Source organism: Stenella coeruleoalba, assembly GCF_951394435.1.
Source record: "Stenella coeruleoalba genome assembly, chromosome: 11".
NCBI lineage: Eukaryota > Metazoa > Chordata > Mammalia > Artiodactyla > Delphinidae > Stenella > Stenella coeruleoalba.
The window spans coordinates 67,275,970-67,297,790 of record NC_137157.1 but is presented as its reverse complement, the minus strand read 5'-3'; the positions used below and the strand labels follow the sequence as shown (position 1 = coordinate 67,297,790).

The 21,821-nt window shown below is 40.0% G+C and overlaps 1 protein-coding gene across 3 annotated transcripts in view; it reads right to left on the bottom strand.

Annotated features, from left to right (window-relative positions):
* NELL2 (neural EGFL like 2) overlaps positions 1-21,821 on the bottom strand; it is a 482,686-nt gene that overhangs the window by 169,237 nt on the left and 291,628 nt on the right. For all 3 annotated transcript variants that reach the window (XM_079938008.1, XM_079938009.1, XM_079938010.1), the window contains one exon: positions 7,599-7,724. In XM_079938008.1, the coding sequence (XP_079794134.1) occupies positions 7,599-7,724 (126 nt within the window). The remainder of the gene's footprint in view (positions 1-7,598; positions 7,725-21,821) is intronic.

Sequence of the window (21,821 nt, the reverse complement as noted above, 5' to 3'; positions counted from 1 at the left end):
GGCGTGTGACCCCCACTCACTGACAGACTCAGATAGCACAGGCTCTTTTCCAAGCTTTTCATCTCGAAAAAGGCAATTCAGTTCCCTGAGCCTTTGAGCCTCTTCCGTTTTGAGCTGATTGCTAATTGTATGCGTGCATATATGTGTTTCAGAAAAGAGATAAGCACATTGCCTTGGCCTCCACACTCACTGTGCAGACGAGTCTCACTTCTGTTCTCTGCAAGTTTTCCAAACATGGTCTGAAGTTTTCTAAACATTAACCCTTCCTGGTAACCACAGTACACATTCTTCTAGAGAGGTTTTCTTGATTATGTTTGTTTAAAAACCGCTTTTCATTATTAATTCTTTGAGTCCTAAGGCTTGGTACTTTAATTTGCTTTTGTGACCATGTTTAGATGTTCAAGTTACTCAGTAATAACGACACAGCATAATAATATATAGCAAACTGCAGGAGATGAATGATGCAGCTTTTAGCATTAGAGGCCATATTTAACACCCCAAATCTGACTCTTCATATTTTCTGAAATATGCCACAATTGTATCGTATTTTGTAATGCTGATTCCAGAAAAAGACAATTTGGAGTGATTGCTCATAAAAATGCAAAAAGTCTTTCCCAACTGTCATGGCAACTAGTGGCCAGATGGCAGGATTGTCTGATTGCTGATTTTGATTCTTTAGAAAAGAAATTCACATGGAAGCAGCCAGGCTCATAAAATCTGCCCTGCTTGAGAACTGACCAGACTCACTCATTCTTTGGAGGCCACGGACTCTACTCCAGGTAGATTAGTGTCCACCATAGGCCCTGGAAGCAGATATCTAGCTCCAAGCCTCCCCATCTAACACTCATTCTCAAGAATAGGAGGAACCTCCCTGATCCCAGGAAGTACAACACATCCTCCTATGGGAGGATGTTTTCTAACTTCCAGAGAGAGTGCTACTCAGTTACACCAAGGTTTCTCTTTCTTTTTTAAGCCCCTATTCACAGGTACACAATAAGTCAGTTGACTAAATAAAAACACACTGAATCCATGGCTCCAGCAAGGCTATCTATTTATAATAATAATAAAAATAACTCCACTGAAAAGTAACCAGAGAGAAGTGCCCAGTTGAAAAACTCCTAGGGACAGAAGACATTTCCTCAAGAGGCTCACTTCTCTAATCACAATAGAGACAACGACAATAACTGTAGCTAATGTTTATTAAAGATTGCTTCTGTGCTAGGCATTTTACTAAAGATAAAGAGCCAAGGCTTTTTATAACTAAAATGACGTTTATTTAGGAGTTTTGTGAGGGCTGATATGCATATTTTCACTTCCTCTTCTTTACCATTGTTCTCTCTGATCTGTGCCTCTCCTGGCCCCCTATCCTCTCTGCCGTTGTCCACAATATTCTTACTTCCTTCACTATTTATATACCAGTAATTATCATGGTGCCCACACAATGAATTATCTACCTTCTTCCGTACTTGTGATTTTGATAAACCCACCGAGAGCTATTTTTAAACAGTTGATAATAAAGTTATTGTACATCCATACAATAAATTATCAGCTTCAAGTTCAATTCTTTTTGGAAGACTGCAGAATGAAAAAGAATAATGTTACGCTGCCTTTCCAAAATACCATCTCTTTAAGCACTTTAAGCAAATGACCTTTTCTAGCATTAATTAATAGGGAACTTCAAAGAAACACACAAAAAGGAGACAGCTATTTGAGAAAAGGCCACGCATGGGTTACAACGGACTTAAAATCTTTGCTCTGGTTGCCCAGTAGTAAATCCTCTGCAACCTTCTGTGCATGTCAATAGCATCTAAAACTCTTGAAAATGCTAGAAAACCAACAGTAATAAAGCCCAACAAATCGGATGGTAATGATGATTTTTTTAAAAAAAATAGTCAGTATTGACCTTGTTAGAGAAAAAGAAGTAACTACAACGAGATCATAAAATGTAAGTGCTAGGAGTTTTCGATGCTGTAAAAAGTTAAGTACTTTAAGAAGTAAAACTCCTTGGGGAACACCAGAGGAGGCTCTTTGTTTAACAACAAAAATCAAGTATCTAGAAGAATTTCTTGTGCTCAGATACTTTATGGACCTTCTGTGATATGTGACATGGACCAAAGCCTGCATTAGAAGCTCTGGAAAAACGGAAGCAATCAGGGTCAGTGGAAAGCTACTGGGGAGGCATCAGGATAGCGTAATTTGAGAGGCCCTAAGAAATCCCCTCTGCCACCTCTGTGAGGTCTGCGATTTTTCCACCTGTTAAGCTAAGGACAGGTTTTTTTAAATTTATTTTATTGAAGTATGGTTGACTTACAATGTTGTGTTAATTTCTGCTGTACAGCAAAGTTATTCAGTTATCTATCTATCTATACATTCTTTTTCATATTCTTTTCCATCCTGGTTTATTGCAGGATATTGAATATAGTTCCCTGTGCTATACAGTAGGACCGTGTTGTTTATCCATTCTATATATAATAGCTCACATCTGCTAACCCCAAAACCCCAATCCATCCCTCCCCCACCTCCCTTTCCCGTTGGCAGCCACAAGTCTGTTCTCTATGTCTGTGAGTCTTAAGAACAGGTTTTTGATAAGAGAAAGGAGAGGAAAGAACTTGGGGGAGAGTGGGCCTTACTGAGAAGGGGTCCATTTTGTGGCCAAAGGCCATTGGAAGGACACTGGGTACCTCAAGAACTGAGAGAAGACATCACTATACAAGGCCTAAAAGAAACCTGGAGAGGAAAAAGGAAATTAAAAAGAAAGTGTACATCCTACAGTTTCGAGTGGGTGACCCTAACTTCTCAACCTTGGCACCACTGACATTTTGGGTCATATAATTCTTTATTATGGGGGACTGTCTTATACTGGATGTCCTGTGCAGGATAAAGATTAATGACTCAGTTGGAAAGTAACCAGAGAAAAGCTCCCAGTTGAAAGCGTTCCAGAAAAATAAGACATTTCCTCAAGAGGATAGCTAGTCTAACAATATTATAGGATGTTTAGCATGTCTCTGGCTTCTACGTATCATTAGGCCAGTAGCAACCCCCTTTCCCCACAGTTGTGATAACCAACAGTGTGTCCAGACATTGTCAAATAACCTCTGGCAGGTAGGAAGACAAAATCGCCCCTGTTGGACAACCACTGCCCTAAAGGATGAATTTTCTCTCTAAGTTGGACAAGACCTTTTCCATTCCTTGGTGGTAGACTGGTCCACCCTTCCCATTCTCCTGTTCCCACTCTAAAAAACTACACAAGAGTGGGAAGATTACAAGCTCATCAACACGAAAAAAGAATGAGAACTCTGTTTTTTAGTTGTAATACTCAAAGCAGAGAGATATATCGGGAAGATCTGAAATGAATGCCTTTTCCTTCAGGATATTTTTACCCTTTGATAATTCCAAAATTCTTGATCCCATCTTTATTTCCAGAGCTATCTTATTCTTTGTGCATTACACAAGACTAGTTTCAAGATGAGCTGTCTAGTAAGACTCAGAAAGATTTGCCCAATCTAATCAGTGCTTATGTGAGTAAACCAAGAAAGGCATTAGTCTAGATAAATAATAAAGACACTTTATTATTCATGAAAATTAAGTTATTTTTGTAATCAGAGAGATGGAAGAATGGGCTTCTAACATCTTGGCTCATATAAACCAAACCCTTTTCCTTCCCTTCCCTCTGCCTTTTCTATCCTTTCTTTCCTCCCTTCCTTCCTCCTTCCCTCCCTCTCTGCCTCCCTCCCTTCCTTCCTTTCTCTTTTCTTGTAGGTATAACCATGCTTTATTCTAGAATAGGACAGGATATGAGGACAGAGATTATGAAGTATTAACTAGAAAAAGAACACCATCACTGGAAGGAAAATTATATTAATGAGTTCAGAAGAATATAAAGTGCTGCATCGACACTTTATCAAGAGTGTAAACTATGCAAATGGTGCAACTGAGTCATCAGTGAAACTGCATAATAGAGTCAGAGGCCCAGAAAATGGCAATTTCTATGTTTTCTACTGACTTCTGATTTAGGATTATTACTATACGATCTGTAGGGGAAAAGTTCCTCTTGGAGTTGAAGCTAATGAAGTGAAACTATAGAAACGCAGTTTAACTACTGAATATTATAAATTGAATAATGCAGTTCTAGATAAAGTATGAGTCTTCTCCCCTTATTTTTGTGTTGTTGCAAATTAAACCAATGGTGACTAATGTAAGAGCTAAGAATAAAAAGTCTTATCCTCTGGGCCCCTTTTGCTTCTCACTGACTGTATAACCATAGGTAAGGCAATTAATCTCTCTGAGCCTCAATTTCCTCATTTGTAGAAGTTAGGAAATTGGATTAGATTATCTGTAAGAATGCTTCCATCTCCAAAATTTTCTCATCATGGCAAAAATATAACTCAAATTATCTGAAAGTGAAACAAACAAAAAAAAATCTGTGCAATTCTACCAGCTGTGGAAGGTGATTACTCTATAGCATATATAATTTCTATGCCAGACTACAAGGTTATAAAAGCAAAAAAAGGCTTCTTTTATTGATCAAAGCTCCTGACTATAAAGTAACATGTATTGCCTTGGATTCTTCCTTAAATTAGAATGTCCATGATTAATTTTCAGATGGGGTTAGCACATTTGAGAGTCTGCTGGGTACAGCATTGACAATGTCACTTGTTACACTATGGCAGGGTGCTCTTCAATAGCAAAGAGGGGCAGGGATACAGAAACAAAACAAATTCAGAACTTCAAGAGCTCAGTCACAAACATCAGAGAATGGCTCTGCAGTGGTGTTCTGACATTTATTCTGGAAGGCCTACTCCTGCAAGTATGTGAATGTCTGTTTCTAAACTTCAGAGAAAATAAATCCCAATCTTTATCAGACATATAAAGTCCTACGCTGGTCTTATGAGAGCTCTTGAAAAGGTACTGCCTAGATGCCTTCAGCCATAAGGCAAACCCACATCATAGAGGAGTCAAGCCTTCTTCAAGCCTTCTGTTCAGATGCTAATGCTAAAGGGCAGAGGAAAAGATACAACGAGGAAAAATTTAAACATTCATTGCCTTTACAGGAACCCTAAATATGTGCTGGCCCTGCATGGTTTAGCATAAAATGTTGTGTCAAAGATCACCTGACTCTGGAGGACAAAGTAAAATCCACTCATATTCCCAAGAAAATCCAACTTTTATGTACGGATGGAAATTCTCAAATTTGCAGACCTACTCATAGTAGGTAGAAAATTTCAGGGCAAGAAAGTCTCTCTTCTTTAAACGGAAACATAGAAATAGTGGTGCTAGCTGGAAACACTGGTGCATCATTAAGGAAACACATTCCATCACCTGCCAGATCATGAAATTCCTGGCTCTGGCTCCTTAGGCAAAAAATCACGGCCTGAACAGCTTTTCCTAAGGTGACTTTGGCCTTCCTTGGTATTCCTACAAAAGGACACTTCATTTTTATCATTAGATGCTTTGAAATCTTAAGGGGAAATTCTCCATAAGTAGTCCAAAAAAAATACCCCAGCAATTTGTGGGATTTTATTTGGAAAGAAAATACACTGGGAGAGGTAAAGCCAAAGCAGAAGATGCTCTGTAAGGGATGACAGCTGAACTAGTCCTTGGATTTACAGCCAACAGACAGGCTCAGGATGGAAATGAATCTCTTGAAAATACCCTCCCCCAAGAAACACTCCTCATTCAACACTAGGTCAAATCTTGTGTCGTGTACTCTTCCTTACTTGCCTCTAACTCTAACACTTTTTAAGATTGTAAGAAAAACAAAAAGAATCACTAGGAAGTACAAAAATATACAAAGCTTTTTAAGTCTCTAATGCCGAAGAATTAGCAGACTCCTTGAAAATTGCTAGCATTTTTATTTTTAATGAGTACATCTCAAAATATCACTCAAGTAGTTTTATCTTAGTTTTTTTGTTTTGTTCTGTTAGCCGTTACATTGGAATGCAGATTTATTGATATTACCAATATTACGGCAAAGTGTTTATTTTATTCTTCATGTATTCACTAAGACTTGTTCTTTTATATTCCCTTTTTATGTTGAAAAATCTCTCCATAGTGCTCCGTCAGGATACTTTGCCACTCAGTGTGATTATATTTTTTCTAAAGAAAAAGTGCAGAATTGTTCCCATAATGTGGAAATGTTTAGGATGAACTGACAAAAAAGCAAGAATCTGTAAATCCACTGGCAACTCTATGTTAAATATATTTTCTACCTTCAGAATATCTTTGGTTATTCTCCATAGACTGAGAAGGCAATTCTCATTACATTTTATTTTCATCATTCTGTTTTTATATAAATGCTACACTTGAATTTAGAGGAAGGACAGTCCCTTTGCTCTAACTAATAAACAGGATATCAAGTATAGACAGTCCCCACTTAGAATGGTTCGACTTACGACTTTTCAGCTTCATGATGGTACGAAAGTGATAAACATTCTGTAGTAAATGTACTTCGAATTCTGAATTTTGATCTTTTTCCAGGATAGTGATATGCAGTATGATACCTTCTTGCGATGCTGGGCAGCGGCAGCGAACCAAGTGTAAACAACCGATACACTTAGAACCATTCTGTTTTTCACTTTCGCTACAGTATTCAATAAATTACATGAGGTATTCAACACATTATTATAAAATAGGCTTTGTGTTAGTTGATTTTTTCCAACTGTAGGCTAATGTGAGTGTCCTGAGGACGTTTAAGGTAGGCTAGGCTAAGCTATGATGTTTGGTAGGCTAGGTGCATTAAATGCATTTTCAACTTATGATATTTTCAACTTATGATGGGGACATATGAGTAAAAATGACAAGATAACACTTTAAGTGCTCTCCAGTTTTATGACTTTATATGTTTTTCTAAAATATGGTATGTATATGTTTCTTCTATTTAAAAAAAAAGCCAAAAGAATGTTGTATTTCACACCCACATTTCTTCAATCCCCATAGGCTGTAAGCTACTCTGTTAGCACCACTTTCTTTCATATTCTACAGAATATGAAGTGAATAGGTTGTCTTATCCTAGGACCAACTTCAGACATTACTAACATTCGAGATATCCCTGAGGAGGACTCTGGATGCTACTGAGGGGAGTGATATTTCATAGCACAAACATAAGCAAAACTTCTTTGATGTAGATACTCCACTGTACTCCCCAGAGGCATGAAGACACTCTTCCCATTTCCTAGCACTCCACGGATCTATTTCTGAAAACATTACATTACTTATGTCATTATTCCTCTGTTCAAAAGTCAACTGTCATGTAAAGGAAATATTATTTAAGGGTGTTTCTCAGATTTGCCATAGAATTCACACAAGTTTTGAGTATAAATACTATTTAAGTATAAAATTAGTAAAATATTGATTTTGTTCCTCAGTTTATCTTTACATTTCTAATAGGAATTTCTTACCCAGAGCAAGGAGCTAGCCCTTTCCTTAGAACAGATTCAGAATTAACTACCAAATCAAGAAGATATGCTGTTGCTTATAACTTGTTTTGTTGTAAGGGGGCATTTATGGCACACTTCTCCAAACACTTAGAGTTAAAAGGAACTTTTAAAAGTAAATTTAAGGCATAGAAAGATTTTATTTCACAAATAGTCACTGTTTACCTGTGCATGAATAGTCATCAATTCTGATGTATCCAGTTTTGCAGATGCACATGAAGGAACCTGGGGTGTTGACACACATCGTGTTCTCACGGCAGTAATGGCGCCCTTCAGCACACTCATCAACGTCTGTGAAGAAAAAGTAGGGCAAAGGCGTCAACAGTGGCCAGTAGTCTAGAGTTTCTCTATAATTTTCTTTGGTGGGGAGAGGGCAAAAGTTACTAATTGAAAAGCATTTTTTAAATGTATTCAAAGCATCTCCTTTAGTAGAAACCTTTGATGTTCAAATGACAGAAATTATAACATTTTTTCCTAAAAGCTCTTGTTGGAGTTTCAAAGATGTCTTTATATTTCAACTTGCATCATTCTAAAATACATCTAAAAATATTCAGTCCATTCATCTACCTTAGATAGAATGTTTGATAAAATGAGTCAGAAAATAGAGACTGGGCTGCCTTAGAGTCTTGGACGTTTCAATCACTGAGCCGACCACATATTATGTTTTGATTCACTGGCTATTCTGTACACTTGGGGAGACCCTGCAAGAGGTAAATAGAATATTCAATATACACCAGAACTTGAAAAACTTCACTTAAAGATATGAAACCAATAACATGTCGTTTATTAGAGATACGAGTAGAGATACAGTTATACCAGTAAGTGTTGAACAGAGATGAAATTACAATCTAGAGCCTGATAGAAATGAGAAGCTGTAAAATAGAAAAACAAGATATCATATTGAAGAGCTTCCACAGTAATTCACACAGCAAGTTTTGAGTGTAGGGACTTGCAAATGCTAAGCCATAATAATAAGCACTAGTACTAACTGGGAAGAATGTGAATTTTAACAATAAAACTGTCCCCATTTTATAGCCCCTCTCTGCCTGAAACATAAAGTATTTTACAGGTATTTTATCATTATGTTATACTCTTTATTAAGGGCCTTAATGCATTGACCAGGCAAGATGCTTCTCCTCCAGAAGTGTGCTTTCTCAAATCCTCATGGTAAATCCACGAAGTAGCATTGACCTCATTTGTACTATTAAAATAAAGGGATCAATTACAGGAGATAGTCAGGTGACCCAATACTACAAAAGTCATGCCATTCATATAAACTCAAGTACGTTCTCAGTCCTGAGAGTGTCAAAAGAAATAGCTGACACAGTCTCTCGGGGCGGGGTGGGGGGGGGGGGCGCTATATTTTAGAGCTAGAGGACTCTTGGCAATTATGCCGCTACCTACTTATTTTACGGATGAAAATACTGAGATTTAGAGACACTCAATTTTCCATTCAACTTCTAAATGAAAGTCAACACAGTAAATTGCAAACATCTTAGCATACAAAGCCCCTCCCAGTTTGACCATTACTTTCTGGCTTTATATTCTATGATCTCACTCCCTCTTCCCTCTCAGTGTTCTGGCCACACTGAGCTTCTGGTCATTTCTTGAATGGGCCACACTCTTTCTTACTTACGTGCTTTTGCATATGCTGTTCTCTCTTCTCCTTCTCTCCCTATCACCACCCGCAGCGGATCTTGTCTACCAGTAGATTCACCCTTCAAGAATCTGTTTAAATGTCTCTCTGAGAAAACTTCCCTAAGGAAGTAAAATGCTCCCTATGCTGTGCTCCCTTGGAACTTTGTAAATGTTTCCATTATAGATATATCCATTGTACCTTTATTAATTTTTGTAAGTTTCTTTTTCCAGTAAGTCAAATATACCCTTGCAGGGTAGGGATCATCTATTTGTGTTTCTTAATTCTGGCTACACATTATATTCATGTGAGATGCTTTTAAAAAACATTCGTTTTTGCACCAACTCCCCAAATCCCACTCCAAAATCTTGTTTAATTATCCGTGGTGCAACACAGACATAATATTATTTTTAATCTTCTCTGTGAAGAGTCTAATGCAGGGGTCAGCAAAAATTTTCAATAAAGAGCCAGATAGTAAATATTTTAGGCTTTGTGGGCCATAAGTTCTCCACTGCAACTACTTAACTCTTGTTGTAGCATGAAGGCAACCATAGACAATATGTAAATGAATGAGCCTAAAGATATTCCAATAAAGCTTTATTTACAAAATAAGAAGATGAATCAGATTTAGCCTACAGGCCATAGTTTGATGACCCCTTGTCTAATGCATAATCAGAGTTAAGAATCACTCAGAAGGACCGAAATGGAGGAGAAGAAGGACGTGAGGCTCACCTTCCCCCAACATCAAAAATACATCTACATGTGAGACAATTCTCATACAAAATCAACTGGAAGCTGTAGAAGATCTCTTATACAACCAAAGCTGCAAGAAAGATCTCCACATAAGCAGGTTGGAAATTTTTAAAAAAAGAAAGGAAGAAAAAGGCATCAGGATGGAACCAGCACTGCTGAGAAGGATCTGTGAAAGTCCACACATAGACCCTTGTCCTGGGGAACCTCTTTTCCTGCTAAGAGGTCAGCTGGGATGGGTGGGGCCTGGACTTTGCTCAAGAGGAGCGTGTGCATGCTGGCTTGCTAGTAACCATGGAGGAGAGAGCGGGGAGCTGACGGCTGCTACCTCACCACACTCCCAAAAGTCTGAAATGTGTGCTGGGCAGGGCCGCTAGTGCTCGGTGGCTAGGCGCTAAGTCTCGGGCAGAAGGGCCCTTGGAGGGGACTCGTTCTAGCTGTGTGGAGACAGCCCAGAAGGCCTGGGGAGTGGTTCATGCCAAATCTCAAAGCCCACTGTCAGCACAGCACACACATGGCAGCCGTGGGTCTGGCATTGGAGCCATGATCAGTGCTCGCACAGGTGGAGGTGGGTCCAGACGTGGCAGACATTGTGGGCTCACACATGAAGGCGGCGGGTCTGGCCTCGAAGCCCATTTTCAGAGCTCACAGGGTAGGGGCAGTCTTTGTCAAGTGGCACCACAGAAATGCACGTCTTGGGCGGACAGTCCCTGGGGAGGAGTATACAGCAGTTCATTTCCAGAGGGAGCCCTCTGGTTCCACCCACCCCACACCACAGATCTGGGGCACACAGGTCCTGGGAGAGGCCTGCCACAGAGGCAGCCCGGGCCCCAGGGAGCAGCATAACTATCTTGATTCCTGCAGCCACAGCACTTCAGCCCCCAGAACCAGCCCACTCCACACTGCAGCCTAGCACTAGGTCTGGGACAAACACAGTGGAGTAAGGGACGCACACAACCTTGGGCTGCTTCTGGGCAAAACCACGGATGCCTGCATGGACAGCACATAGGTTCCCTGGGCCTCACTTGCTTCACTGGTCACATCCTTTGGGACAGAGCAGGCATTCAAGGGCAACAGAGCCTTATAGAACCTGGATCTCAGGGCTTCTAGTCCAAGAACTGGGGAGCAGACCCCGCCCCTGACAGGGCTGTGACAGCCACAGAGTAAAGAGGAGGCCCTGTCCAACACTGCTGTGCAGTCTCTGGACACCACAATGCAAGTCACACTCCTTATCAAGGGGCTAAGAGCCAGCATTCCCCGAGGAAAGACGTGGCTGGCATCCAGATCAAAAACAGCCCTTGCCACAAAAATATTGGACTCGTACAGTCTACACAGGGATGCTCCCACATGGAAACAGCCCTTTTAGATCACAGTAGATAACGGTTTCTCCTAAATTCATAGAGACAGAGAAAGTTAAGTAAAATGAGACAGCAAAGAAACTACTGCCAGTTGAAAGAAGAGAAATCCTCTGAAAGAACAAATAATGAAGTAGACCTCACCAGTCTACTAGACCCTGAGTTCAAAAAGGAGGTAATAAAAATGCGAAAGGAATTAAAAAAGATTATCAGTAGAAATGCAGATCACTGACAAGGAACTAGAAACTATAAAGAGGAACCAATAAAAATTAGACAATTACTGAGCTAAAGACCAATCTAGAAGCAATGAATAGCTGACTAAATAACACAGAAGAACGAATAAGTGATCTGGAAGATAGAATAATGGAAATCACTGAATCAGAACAGCAGACAGAAAGACAAAGGAAACAAAAATAAAAGCAACATACGAGATCTATGGGATAATAAAAACTGTGGCAACGTACGCACAACAGGGGTTCCAGAAAGAGAAGAGAGAGAAAAGGAGATCAAAAATTTGAAGAAATTATGGCTGAATACTTTCCAAATCTAAAGAAGCAGACGGATTTCAAGGAATAAGAAGCACAGAGGGTCCCAAACAAGATGAACCCAAACAGACCCACACTAAGACACATCTTAATTAAAATGGAAAGAGCTAAAGATAAAGAGAGGATTCTAAAGGCGGCAAGAGAAAAACAAAGAGTCAGTTACAAAGGTACCCCTATAAGGCTTTCAGCTGGTTTCTCTGCAGAAACTTTGCAGGCCAGAAGGGAGTGGCACGATACATTCAAAGTCCTGAAAGGAAAAAACCTGCAACCTAGGATACTCTACCCAACAAGATTATCATTTCAAATAAAAGGAGAGATAAAGAATTTCTCAGACATGCAAAAACTAAAAGAATACAGTAATACCATACCTACCCTAAATAAATATTGAAAGGTCTTCTCTAAATAGAAAAGAAGCAAGAATCTACAGGAAAGGAAAAATCCCAATAGGAAAGACAAATATATAAAAGGATTGAAGGTCACTTAAATAAGCCATTATATAAAGAAAAAAAATTTTGTAAAAGCAATTATAACTACAATTAACTGCAAAAGGCTAAACATGAAGATGTATAATAGGACATCAAAAACACTGGGGAAGGGAGTAAAAAATGTAGATCTTTTAGAATGCGTTTGAACTTATATAACTATCAGTCTAAAGCAAGTAGATATAGTTATGGATCAACATACTTGAAAACCAGGGTAACCACAAATCAAACACATACAACAGATTGACAAAAATCAAACAGAAAAGAACCCAAGCATAATACAAAAGAAAACCATCAAACCACAAGAGCAAAAACAAAAACAAGAAGAAGTACAAAATCAACTGGAAAACCAGGTTTAAAATGGAAATAAGTACATTGCTTTAAATGTCAATGGACTAAATTCTCTAATCAAAAGACACAGAGCGGCAGATTGGATAAATAGCAAGAACCTACAACATGCTGCCTACAAGAGACTCACTTCAGGGCAAAAAACACACACAGATTCAAAGTGAGGGGATGGAAAAAGGTATTTCATGCAAATGGAAATGACAAAAAAGCAGGGATAGCAATACTCATACCAGACAAAATAGACTTTATAACAAATTCCATAAAGAAAGGTAAAGAAGGACATTATATAATGATAAGAGGATCAATACAAGAAGAAGATATTACACTCATTAACACATATGCACCCAATATAGGAGCACCTAAATACATAAAACAAATACCAACAGACATAAAGGGAGAAACAGAGGAATACAATAATAGGGGGAGACTTTATTTAACATATCACTTACATCAATGGACAGATCTTCCAGACAGAAAATTAATAAGGCAAGAGAGGTCCTAAATGACACAACAGACCAGTTGGACTTAATTCATATTCACGGGACACTACATCCAAAAAAACCCAGAATATACATTCTTCTCCAGCACACATAGAGCATTATCTACTCCTGCTACTTCTGTATGTTTGCACTGGTCTGTAAAGAAAGTATCACAATCGATTACAGCCTAAAAGAAAAATCAAACTACAAGCACCCTGGTGGAATATGATGAAAACTCATTTGCTTCCAGAGTCTTAAGATCATAATAAGAATCATATGGGATTATTAAGGTGTTCAGCTGGATCAAAGGACTTTAACCCTGCCCTTCTGAGAGGGTAATGAGGAGAAGTCAATGTTCTGAAAACCACTGCAGAAGCCCCCTGGGCTTAAGCTGTGAGCTGGAGGGATGGCCACAAAGAAGTCCATGTGCACAAAAGCATGAAGAATTTATCTTTGGAGATGAAAGAGCTAAGAACAATGAACGTAACCCAGGGACAGCATCTTGGTTATCAAAAGGAAAAACCAGTGAGTACACTGTGACATCACCTCAAAACAAGAGTAGTTCCTAGTGAGAGATTATAGTTCCTGGTAGAGTCAAGGAAGTAGCTTCAGTGCCTGGAGCAGGACTGAGTCCAGGTGAAACAAGCATTAAGTACAGAAGACACTGTGCCTCTCTCCAAACACTATCCTAGAGAAGAAAGCCTACCGCAGCAGGAGTAGCCACCAAACCTGGCAAATCAAACTCGTAAGTACGTATGAAGCAACCCAGATCCCTCCTAAGAACACTTAAGGAATGGGAACTTTGAGAATACTAAAGTCCTATGGGACGGGATGGAGAAAAGAGACGGTAAATTGGGGTAATTTCTGTTAATGTGGCTCTGTTTACAGCTACAAGCTATGGAATATTTTGATTTGTAAGATGAATAAAGGATAATTTGTGAAAGGGTAAGTTGGCCTTCTAAATACTGTCTCTAACAATCGCTCATTGTTAGGTCTACATCCCAGACTGTTGGGGGACATCAGCCTGTCCAATTTTCTTTTGCAGATGTTTCCTTTTTAAGCTGTCATATAGTCAGAGAAAATATATTCCGTAACATCTTATGGAAAAACCCAAGGGAACTCTTTGGCCAACCCAGTTCAACACAGGGTTGTAAAGCAAAAATGAGGAACCTATTTAATATGAAGCCTTTTAGGAATTTGAGTGATTTGGATCACACAGGAATACAGGATTCACAACAAAGAGATATGAAGTGTCAGACCTATTTCCTGGAGCAGTGTTATGAGGGGAAAAGAAGTAAAATGCCAAAAAAAATCATCGCAATACTGCATACCTAATTGCCAATTGCCTTTTTAAATTTCTCATGCCGCATCTTCAGGAAAGGAACTCTCCAAAGAGTCACATTTACATACTAGAACTACAAAGCTACATAAACATCATTTCCGTTTACATGTGCAGATTCAGGCACAAAAATGGCATAACTAAAAAGTAATCTGGTGAAAAACATATTCAATCTTAATTCAAGGTATGTTTTAGTTCCAAATCCCAATTCAAAAACTCAGTGAGTCAAATTCTTACAATTCAGTTCAATTCTCTATATACTTATTGAATGTTTTCTATGTCCAAGTCACTTTACTGGAGTTTCAGTCATACTGATGACCCTAAGGGGTAAAACAACAACCATAGGTGGATAGTACCACGGACAGATTATGCTTCAATACAATTATCTATTAAGTGGGGAGAACAGCACAATATTGGAGAGGGCTACTAGAAGGTAGCTTCCTGCCAGGTGGAAGAATTCAAACATGGCTGGACACACTGTAGAGATTCAAGCAAAGGGTACACTGCTGAACCATGGGGCTTTTAACATCCCTTCCAAAATTCAGTACAAAGGGAGTTAAAGCATAAACCCTGCCTTAAAAGGACTTACAGTCCAGGAAATAGTAATATCATCATCATTATCCATTTAGGTGCCTTCTATGTTTTAAGCCTACATTTTAGAGAGTACTATCTCTAAGAGATTCATGGTTGCTTGAAAAGACAGTATTGCACGGTCAAATAATTTCAGAACCATATTACTATCCTGTCCCCACTCCCCTCCTTAAAAGTCACAATGTACATGATCAAAGTACAGACTTTGAAATATCTAGTTGTTTTTAAAAAAATCTTCATTCATTTATTCAACAAGTATATAATGAACACGAAACATGTCTATTTACTGCATGAGGCAAAAAAACAAACTCTAGCTGAAGAAATAATACTTAAAAGATAATGTTATGAAGTGACACATACTGTCTATCTGAAACATACACCATGTGCATTAAATGGGGAGCAACAAACATTTTTTTTCTTAACACAGTGCTTATTTCTTCTGAGCACCATTTAATTCAGAACACATTAGGGAATTTATATTTGGTGATACAAATGATTTTATAACTCTTCCCTCCCCCAACGTGAGGAGCCGATAATGAAATTAAGAAGCCAGGACATACTTACATGAATAACAACATGAGGTCTTTTATGCTAAGTGTCAAAAGAAAAAAAAAAAGAGGAAGGTTGATGACTAAGGACAGAGGCAACCAAGGAATATGTGATGGTGTGGCAGGACTGGAAGTGGCTTTTGAAGAAGTAGGCTTAAAGTGACTGACTTGCACAAAGTTGGAAGGGGCTGCCAAAGAAGAGAGTTTCCTGTCAAACAGAGGTGTTCAAAAAACAGTACTGTAAAGATTCAAGTCTGGTGTAGGCAGCAGAGATGGCAAAAATATGAAATATTGAGGAACGATGAACATTCCATTTGAATGAAGTTTGTGCAGGAAAAAAACAAACACTGTTATGGGATAGAAGACACATGCAAATGCACTTAAATGCCCAACAAATATAAGAAAGGTATCTTCTTTGTTGTGATATGAAGACATTAAAGCATTTGGAAGGAGGAGGTTGGGGAAGCAGCATAGAAAAATACATCTCACAAGAGTTGGTAAGGTGCACTTGTGGAATTAATTTAAAAAGGTACAATCAAGGTGAGGAGAATGTTCATGAATTAATAAAAGGTGGAGTCTTAGGTAGTTACTAAATCTAAAGTAACCTTCCCAGCCCCAGTTGCTCCACGTTACTTATCAGTGTCTGAAAGCATCTTATTAAGTGATTTGTTAGTATGTCTGTTGTCTACTTCTATTGGAATATAAGATTCTGGAGGGTAGAGACCTTGTTCTAGAATAATGGCTGGCCCTCACTAAATATCTGCTGAAGGCATCAATGGACCCTTTCATGGCTTTTCATCTGGAAGGAGAAAAGATAAGTATCCTCATTCACACTGGCCTGACCTGGAGCTCAACTTGGCAGAGTGAATCCTTTGTCTTCCCAGGATACTGCCCAGGCATTCACTTAGACGTGGGCTTTTTTGTATGAACAGTGAACATAAGCCACGGTGGTGAAATTGTCTTGTGTCACGGAAAAACACTGCGGTGGGAATAAAGAAGGCTGGAGTCTAGTCTTTGGCTCTATTATAAACCTGACAGGCATTTCATCTCTCTGGACCTTAATTTAATCATCCGTAAAGACAAAGGCTAGAGGTTTCCGAGTCGTTACCAGCCCTCATAATTTACAGTTCTAACAAAGAGAACATGATCTATATGACTGCACTGAAGAATCTGATTCTCTAGGATTTTGTAGGACACACAATCCTACTCTACCAAACTTAGAAAAGCAGAGGTAAACTGTGTTTCTTACACTTGAACAACTTCTCTTGCCCCAGGATAATTCAAGCTGGTCCATTTTAGAAACAGGAATTTATAAATTCCCTTTTACCCTATCTGAAAGCTGAGGCCGACTTCGTAACTACTCAGAATCATAGATTTTTAGCCCTGAAAGGAACTTTAGAAATCGTCTAAACTAATCCCAGCCATTTACTATCAAAGAGATGGAGGCACAGGGATGCCAGAGACAAATTAAAAAGGTGGCAAGGATCAGTCAGATCATGAAACTTTTGTGAGCCACGTTAAAAAATTTGGACTTCATCCTATACAAAATGGGAAAGGTTTTAGGAGAGGGTTAATTGAATCCGATCTGTGTGTTTGGAAGATCCCTCTAATACAAGTTTACACGGTTAATGAGTGACAATCAAAATGAAAACACTGTTTCCAAACCCCAGGTCCCAGGTTAATGTTCCTTTTGGCCATAGACTGGTCTCCACACCAATCTTGGAGGCAGTGGGCACCCAGGCATGCTGCCCCCTCACCTATGTGCTTCTGCCACGCAACCCAGCTACCCCCACCTTATGCCTTGCATGTCGCTGGTGCCATTTTTTTTTTAAAGCGTGGTGTATTTCTAAGGCGACAGCATTTTCAATACTGTCCTGCATGGTAATGAACACTAATGCCTTCTTGCTCAGCCAATAAGATCTGAAGTCATACAGCTCAACAGCAAGGACTCCTCATATTGAAGAATGATACAGATCAGTATGGGTTATTACTAAATCTTGGCCCACCAGCTGTGAAAAACTGCCTTGGGAAAGTTGGCAAAGAGATCAAAAACTTAATTCATAAATCAAGAAAAAGACGAAGTTCTGAGAAATGTAATTCTGGAAAGAGATTTGAGAGTAACATTTGGGAAGATACGAGTATTTTTAAGAATAAAAAATTTGCAAGTAAAAGTAGGCTGCTCAGTGAAGAATCAGTAAAGAATAAATTAAAATGTCATTTACAAATAAGCTAGCATTTAAAGGAATTGCCAGCAATCATGTTTTAAAGTCAGTGGCATTAATGAGTTTGTTTACCAAATATTAATTTTTATGTATTAAAAACTATATCTATCATATGCTACTTAAACATATGATCTTTTTGACATCTCAAAACAGTAGCCACATATTTCCTTCATTTATTTTTTAAAATTCATTCATTGTAAATTGGACGGTACATTCTTCAAGAAGAGTGAAACCACTAGCATTATATCAGTTTCTTGCTACTCTTAACAGACTATATTACTCCTAGCTTAAGGGGCAGAGGAAACAAACGCATGAGTAGTTTATCCATATGTAAGTAATATTTATTGAATTCTTACTATGTCCAAAGTGTTAACATGAAAACCAATGGCATAGCCTTGAATAAGCCAGATGTATCTGTCCTTGCAGAGCTTATGGTCTTTCTGACAAGAGACACAATTAATAATAATGATAATAATAATAATGATGATTATGTTCATTATAAGAGTTTGATAAGGATAGTACTACCTAGAAAAAAAGTGAGGGCTCAAAATCTAGTCAAACAGGCTTCCCAGGGCTTCCCTGGTGGCGCAGTGGTTGAGAATCTGCCTGCCAATGCAGGGGACACGGGTTCGAGCCCTGGTCTGGGAAGATCCCACATACCACGGAGCAACTGGGCCCGTGAGCCACAATTACTGAGCCCGCGCGTCTGGAGCCTGTGCTCCGCAACAAGAGAGGCCGCGATAGTGAGAGGCCCGCGCACCACGATGAAGAGTGGCCCCCACTTGCCACAGCTAGAGAAAGCCCTCACACAGAAACGAAGACCCAACACAGCCATAAATAAATAAAGCAAAACTGTCAATAAGTAAAAATAAATAAACACTATTATATTAAAAGAAAAAAAAAAACCCCCAAAAAAACAGGCTTCCCAGAAGCTGTGACATCTGAGCAGAGGACTAAAGGATATGGGAAAGAAGAGAGCATTTCAAACAAGGGAACTATGTGCAAATGCTGGAAAGTGAGAGAATTTTACATATTCAAAGAATAGCAAGACGTTCAATGTGTCTCACGAAGCAAGCAGGAGCGGTTTTGTGTTGAGGTCTTGCAAACCGCATGAAAGAGTTTGACGTTATCTTGCGATCAATGGGAATCTACTGGTTTTTTCAGTGAATTTTCGCATACATCATATGTTCACATGGTATAAAAATTTTAAAGATACAATAGAGTGCACAGTAAAAGTAAGTCTGACCTTCAGCCACTCAGTTCTCCCATCCAAATTCCCAAGACAGCCACAGTTACTAATTTCTGGTGCAACCTTCCAGAGATACCCTAGGCCCACATAAGCACATGCATGGGGTGGTGGAGGGGGGGGGCGGGGCAGTGTGTGCTTCTCAGAAGGGCATTAAGCAGGAGAAAGAGATGACATGAGTTGCTCAGCAAGATCTTTTTAACTGCAAGGTAGAGGATGGATTAGAGAAGAGCAAAACTGGAAGCTAGGAGGAAGCTCTCCTAGTAGTTTGGGTCCCTGTGACTGTGACAGTCTATTCTAGTTAAATATGGAGAGAGTGTGGCAGATTCAAAACAATATATATGGGATCTAAAAGTGACTGCAGGGCTTCCCTGGTGGCGCAGTGGTTGAGAGTCCACCTGCCGATGCAGGGGACACGGGTTTGTGCCCCAGTCTGGGAAGATCCCACATGCCGCGGAGCAGCTGGGCCCGTGAGCCATGGCCGCTGAGCTTGCACGTCCCGAGCCTGTGCTCCGCAACGGGAGAGGCCACAGCAGTGAGAGGCCCACATACCACAATAAATAAATAAATAAATAAATAAATAAATAAAAGTGACTGCACTCTGGGACTGACTGGATACCTGCAGATGAGAGAGGGAAGCTCTCCAGGATAACATCTTCCTTCTCAGCAACTAGATGGACCTGTACTGTGGGGAACTGGAGGAATGAATTTGGGTTACAGAGGAGTATGCCTTTAGACATGCTGATTTTGAGGTGCTTAAGACATATCCAAGTAGAAATGTCCAAAAGGCAGTCAGATATGTGGCCCTAGAGCTCAAAACTGCAGATCAAGATTTGGGGGTCCTAAGCACAGAGAAGGTAATTAAAGACATGCTGTTAGACATCACCACCCAGGGAGAGGGTTCAGAATGAAGAAAGAAAAATTAAGACGGAGCCCTGGGGAACTTCAACATTCCAGGGGCAAGTAAAGAGAGGGGACTGAGAAAGACTGCTCAGGGATGTAGCAGCGAAATTAACAGCACATTGGAGGTAGACGAATGTTGAAATAGTGGTAGCTACCACCTCTTCAACGCACCTTCTCTATTTGGGGAATCTCCATCTGCCCAAGAGAAAAGTCACAACTCTAGTTTTCAGTGTACTTGGCAGCTAGAATATAGACCTATGGCCTAGGACGGCCAATCAGGGGCACTCATGCCAAACTTCAACTCAGAAGAGAACTCCTGACTAAGCAGGTTGTGAGATCTTCTAGTAAGCACGGTGGAGAAGGCAGCGGTACAACTTCCGGAGTCCAGTCCTGGGTGTCAGCAGTGAAAAGTGTGCAGTATTTGTGTGAGTTGCAGTGCTGACACCAAGAGGTGGAGAGAGTGGGATCTGTACCCAGATGTGATAGGTGTTGTCGTGGCTTAACGTCATCTAAAGCTGTCCTCCCACATATATTGTGAGCCACCTAACGTCCTTCATTATATTCCTCTTCTGTTTAAACTGCCGGAGTGGATTCTGTTGTTTGCAACTCTGACACCCGATCAATACAATGTGCTTTCATGAAGACAAGGTAAATAAGTGTTTGAAGGCAGGAGGGATCAATAGAATTAACTGCTGCCTAGAGGTCAAGCAAGGTACGGACTGAAAGATGTCTGATTTAACAGTATAGAAGTCATCAGTGACCCTGGTGAGAGCAGTTTGGAGGGGATATGGGATGAAAAGTCTCGACTGAAGTGGTTTAAGGAGAGCACCTGACATGAAGAAATGAAGACAGTGAAATCAGATCACGTCTTTAAGAAATTTGCCTATAAAGAACAAGGGGGGGCAATAACACAAAAGCTAGAAGGGGAGGTGGGGTTAATGGAGAAATTTAAGGGTATTTAAATGCTGATGGGAAGGAGCAACCAGAAAGAAGTTGAAAACTGCGTTTGAGAGCACTGGATGGAGCAAGTTTCCTCTGAAGACAGGAAGCAATGAGACTCCACACTGAGATGAACCCATGACTGCTGGGAGGAAGAGTGTCTACTCCACTGAGACTAAGGAAAGGCAGAAAGGGTGGGTGTGAAGCATGTGGGTTTATGTAATGAGAACAGGAGGATGAGGAATTACGTCTCCATTTTCTGTTCTGCTGGTAAAGAAGTTATCTGCTGAGAATAAGAGAATGGGTAGAGTCAAAGGTTTGTAGGGAATGGTGAAGGTCTGAAATAATCATTATAAGAAAGGAGAGGAAACTGAGCTGGGGTGCAGAGTAAAATCGTCAAGCAGAGTACAGCACACAGCTAGGGCTGGTAACATCACACACACAGTTGTAAAGATCGACCACCTGACTTTTTTTTTTTTTTTGTGGTACGCGGGCCTCTCACTGTTGTGGCCTCTCCCGTTGCTGAGCACAGGCTCGGGACGCGCAGGCTCAGCGGCCATGGCTCACGGGCCCAGCTGCTCTGCGGAATGTGGGATCTTCCCGGATCGGGGCACGAACCCATGTCCCCTGCATTGGCAGGCGGACTCTCAACCACTGCGCCACCAGGGAAGCCCCACCTGACATTTTTGTAAAACCTTGATTCTTACAGTTCATGTTCATAGGCATTATATGTTCATTCTCACAATAGCCCTGTAACCTAGGGAGAGCAAATAGAGTTACCCACTTTTCACAGCCAAGGAACATGTTTGAAGTTGAGAAGTTTTTCAGATGTTTGCTCTAAGTCAGTGGTTGGCAAATCTAGAACAGAATCACTCCATGTAACCCACTGTTCCGCCACAATTTGGTCTCTATCTTTACAGTGTAACCTGCTAACACGCCTGGACGTAAGCCTCCTGTTGCAAAAAATTCCGAGACATGTCTTACTCTTTCTCTTTACTTACTTCT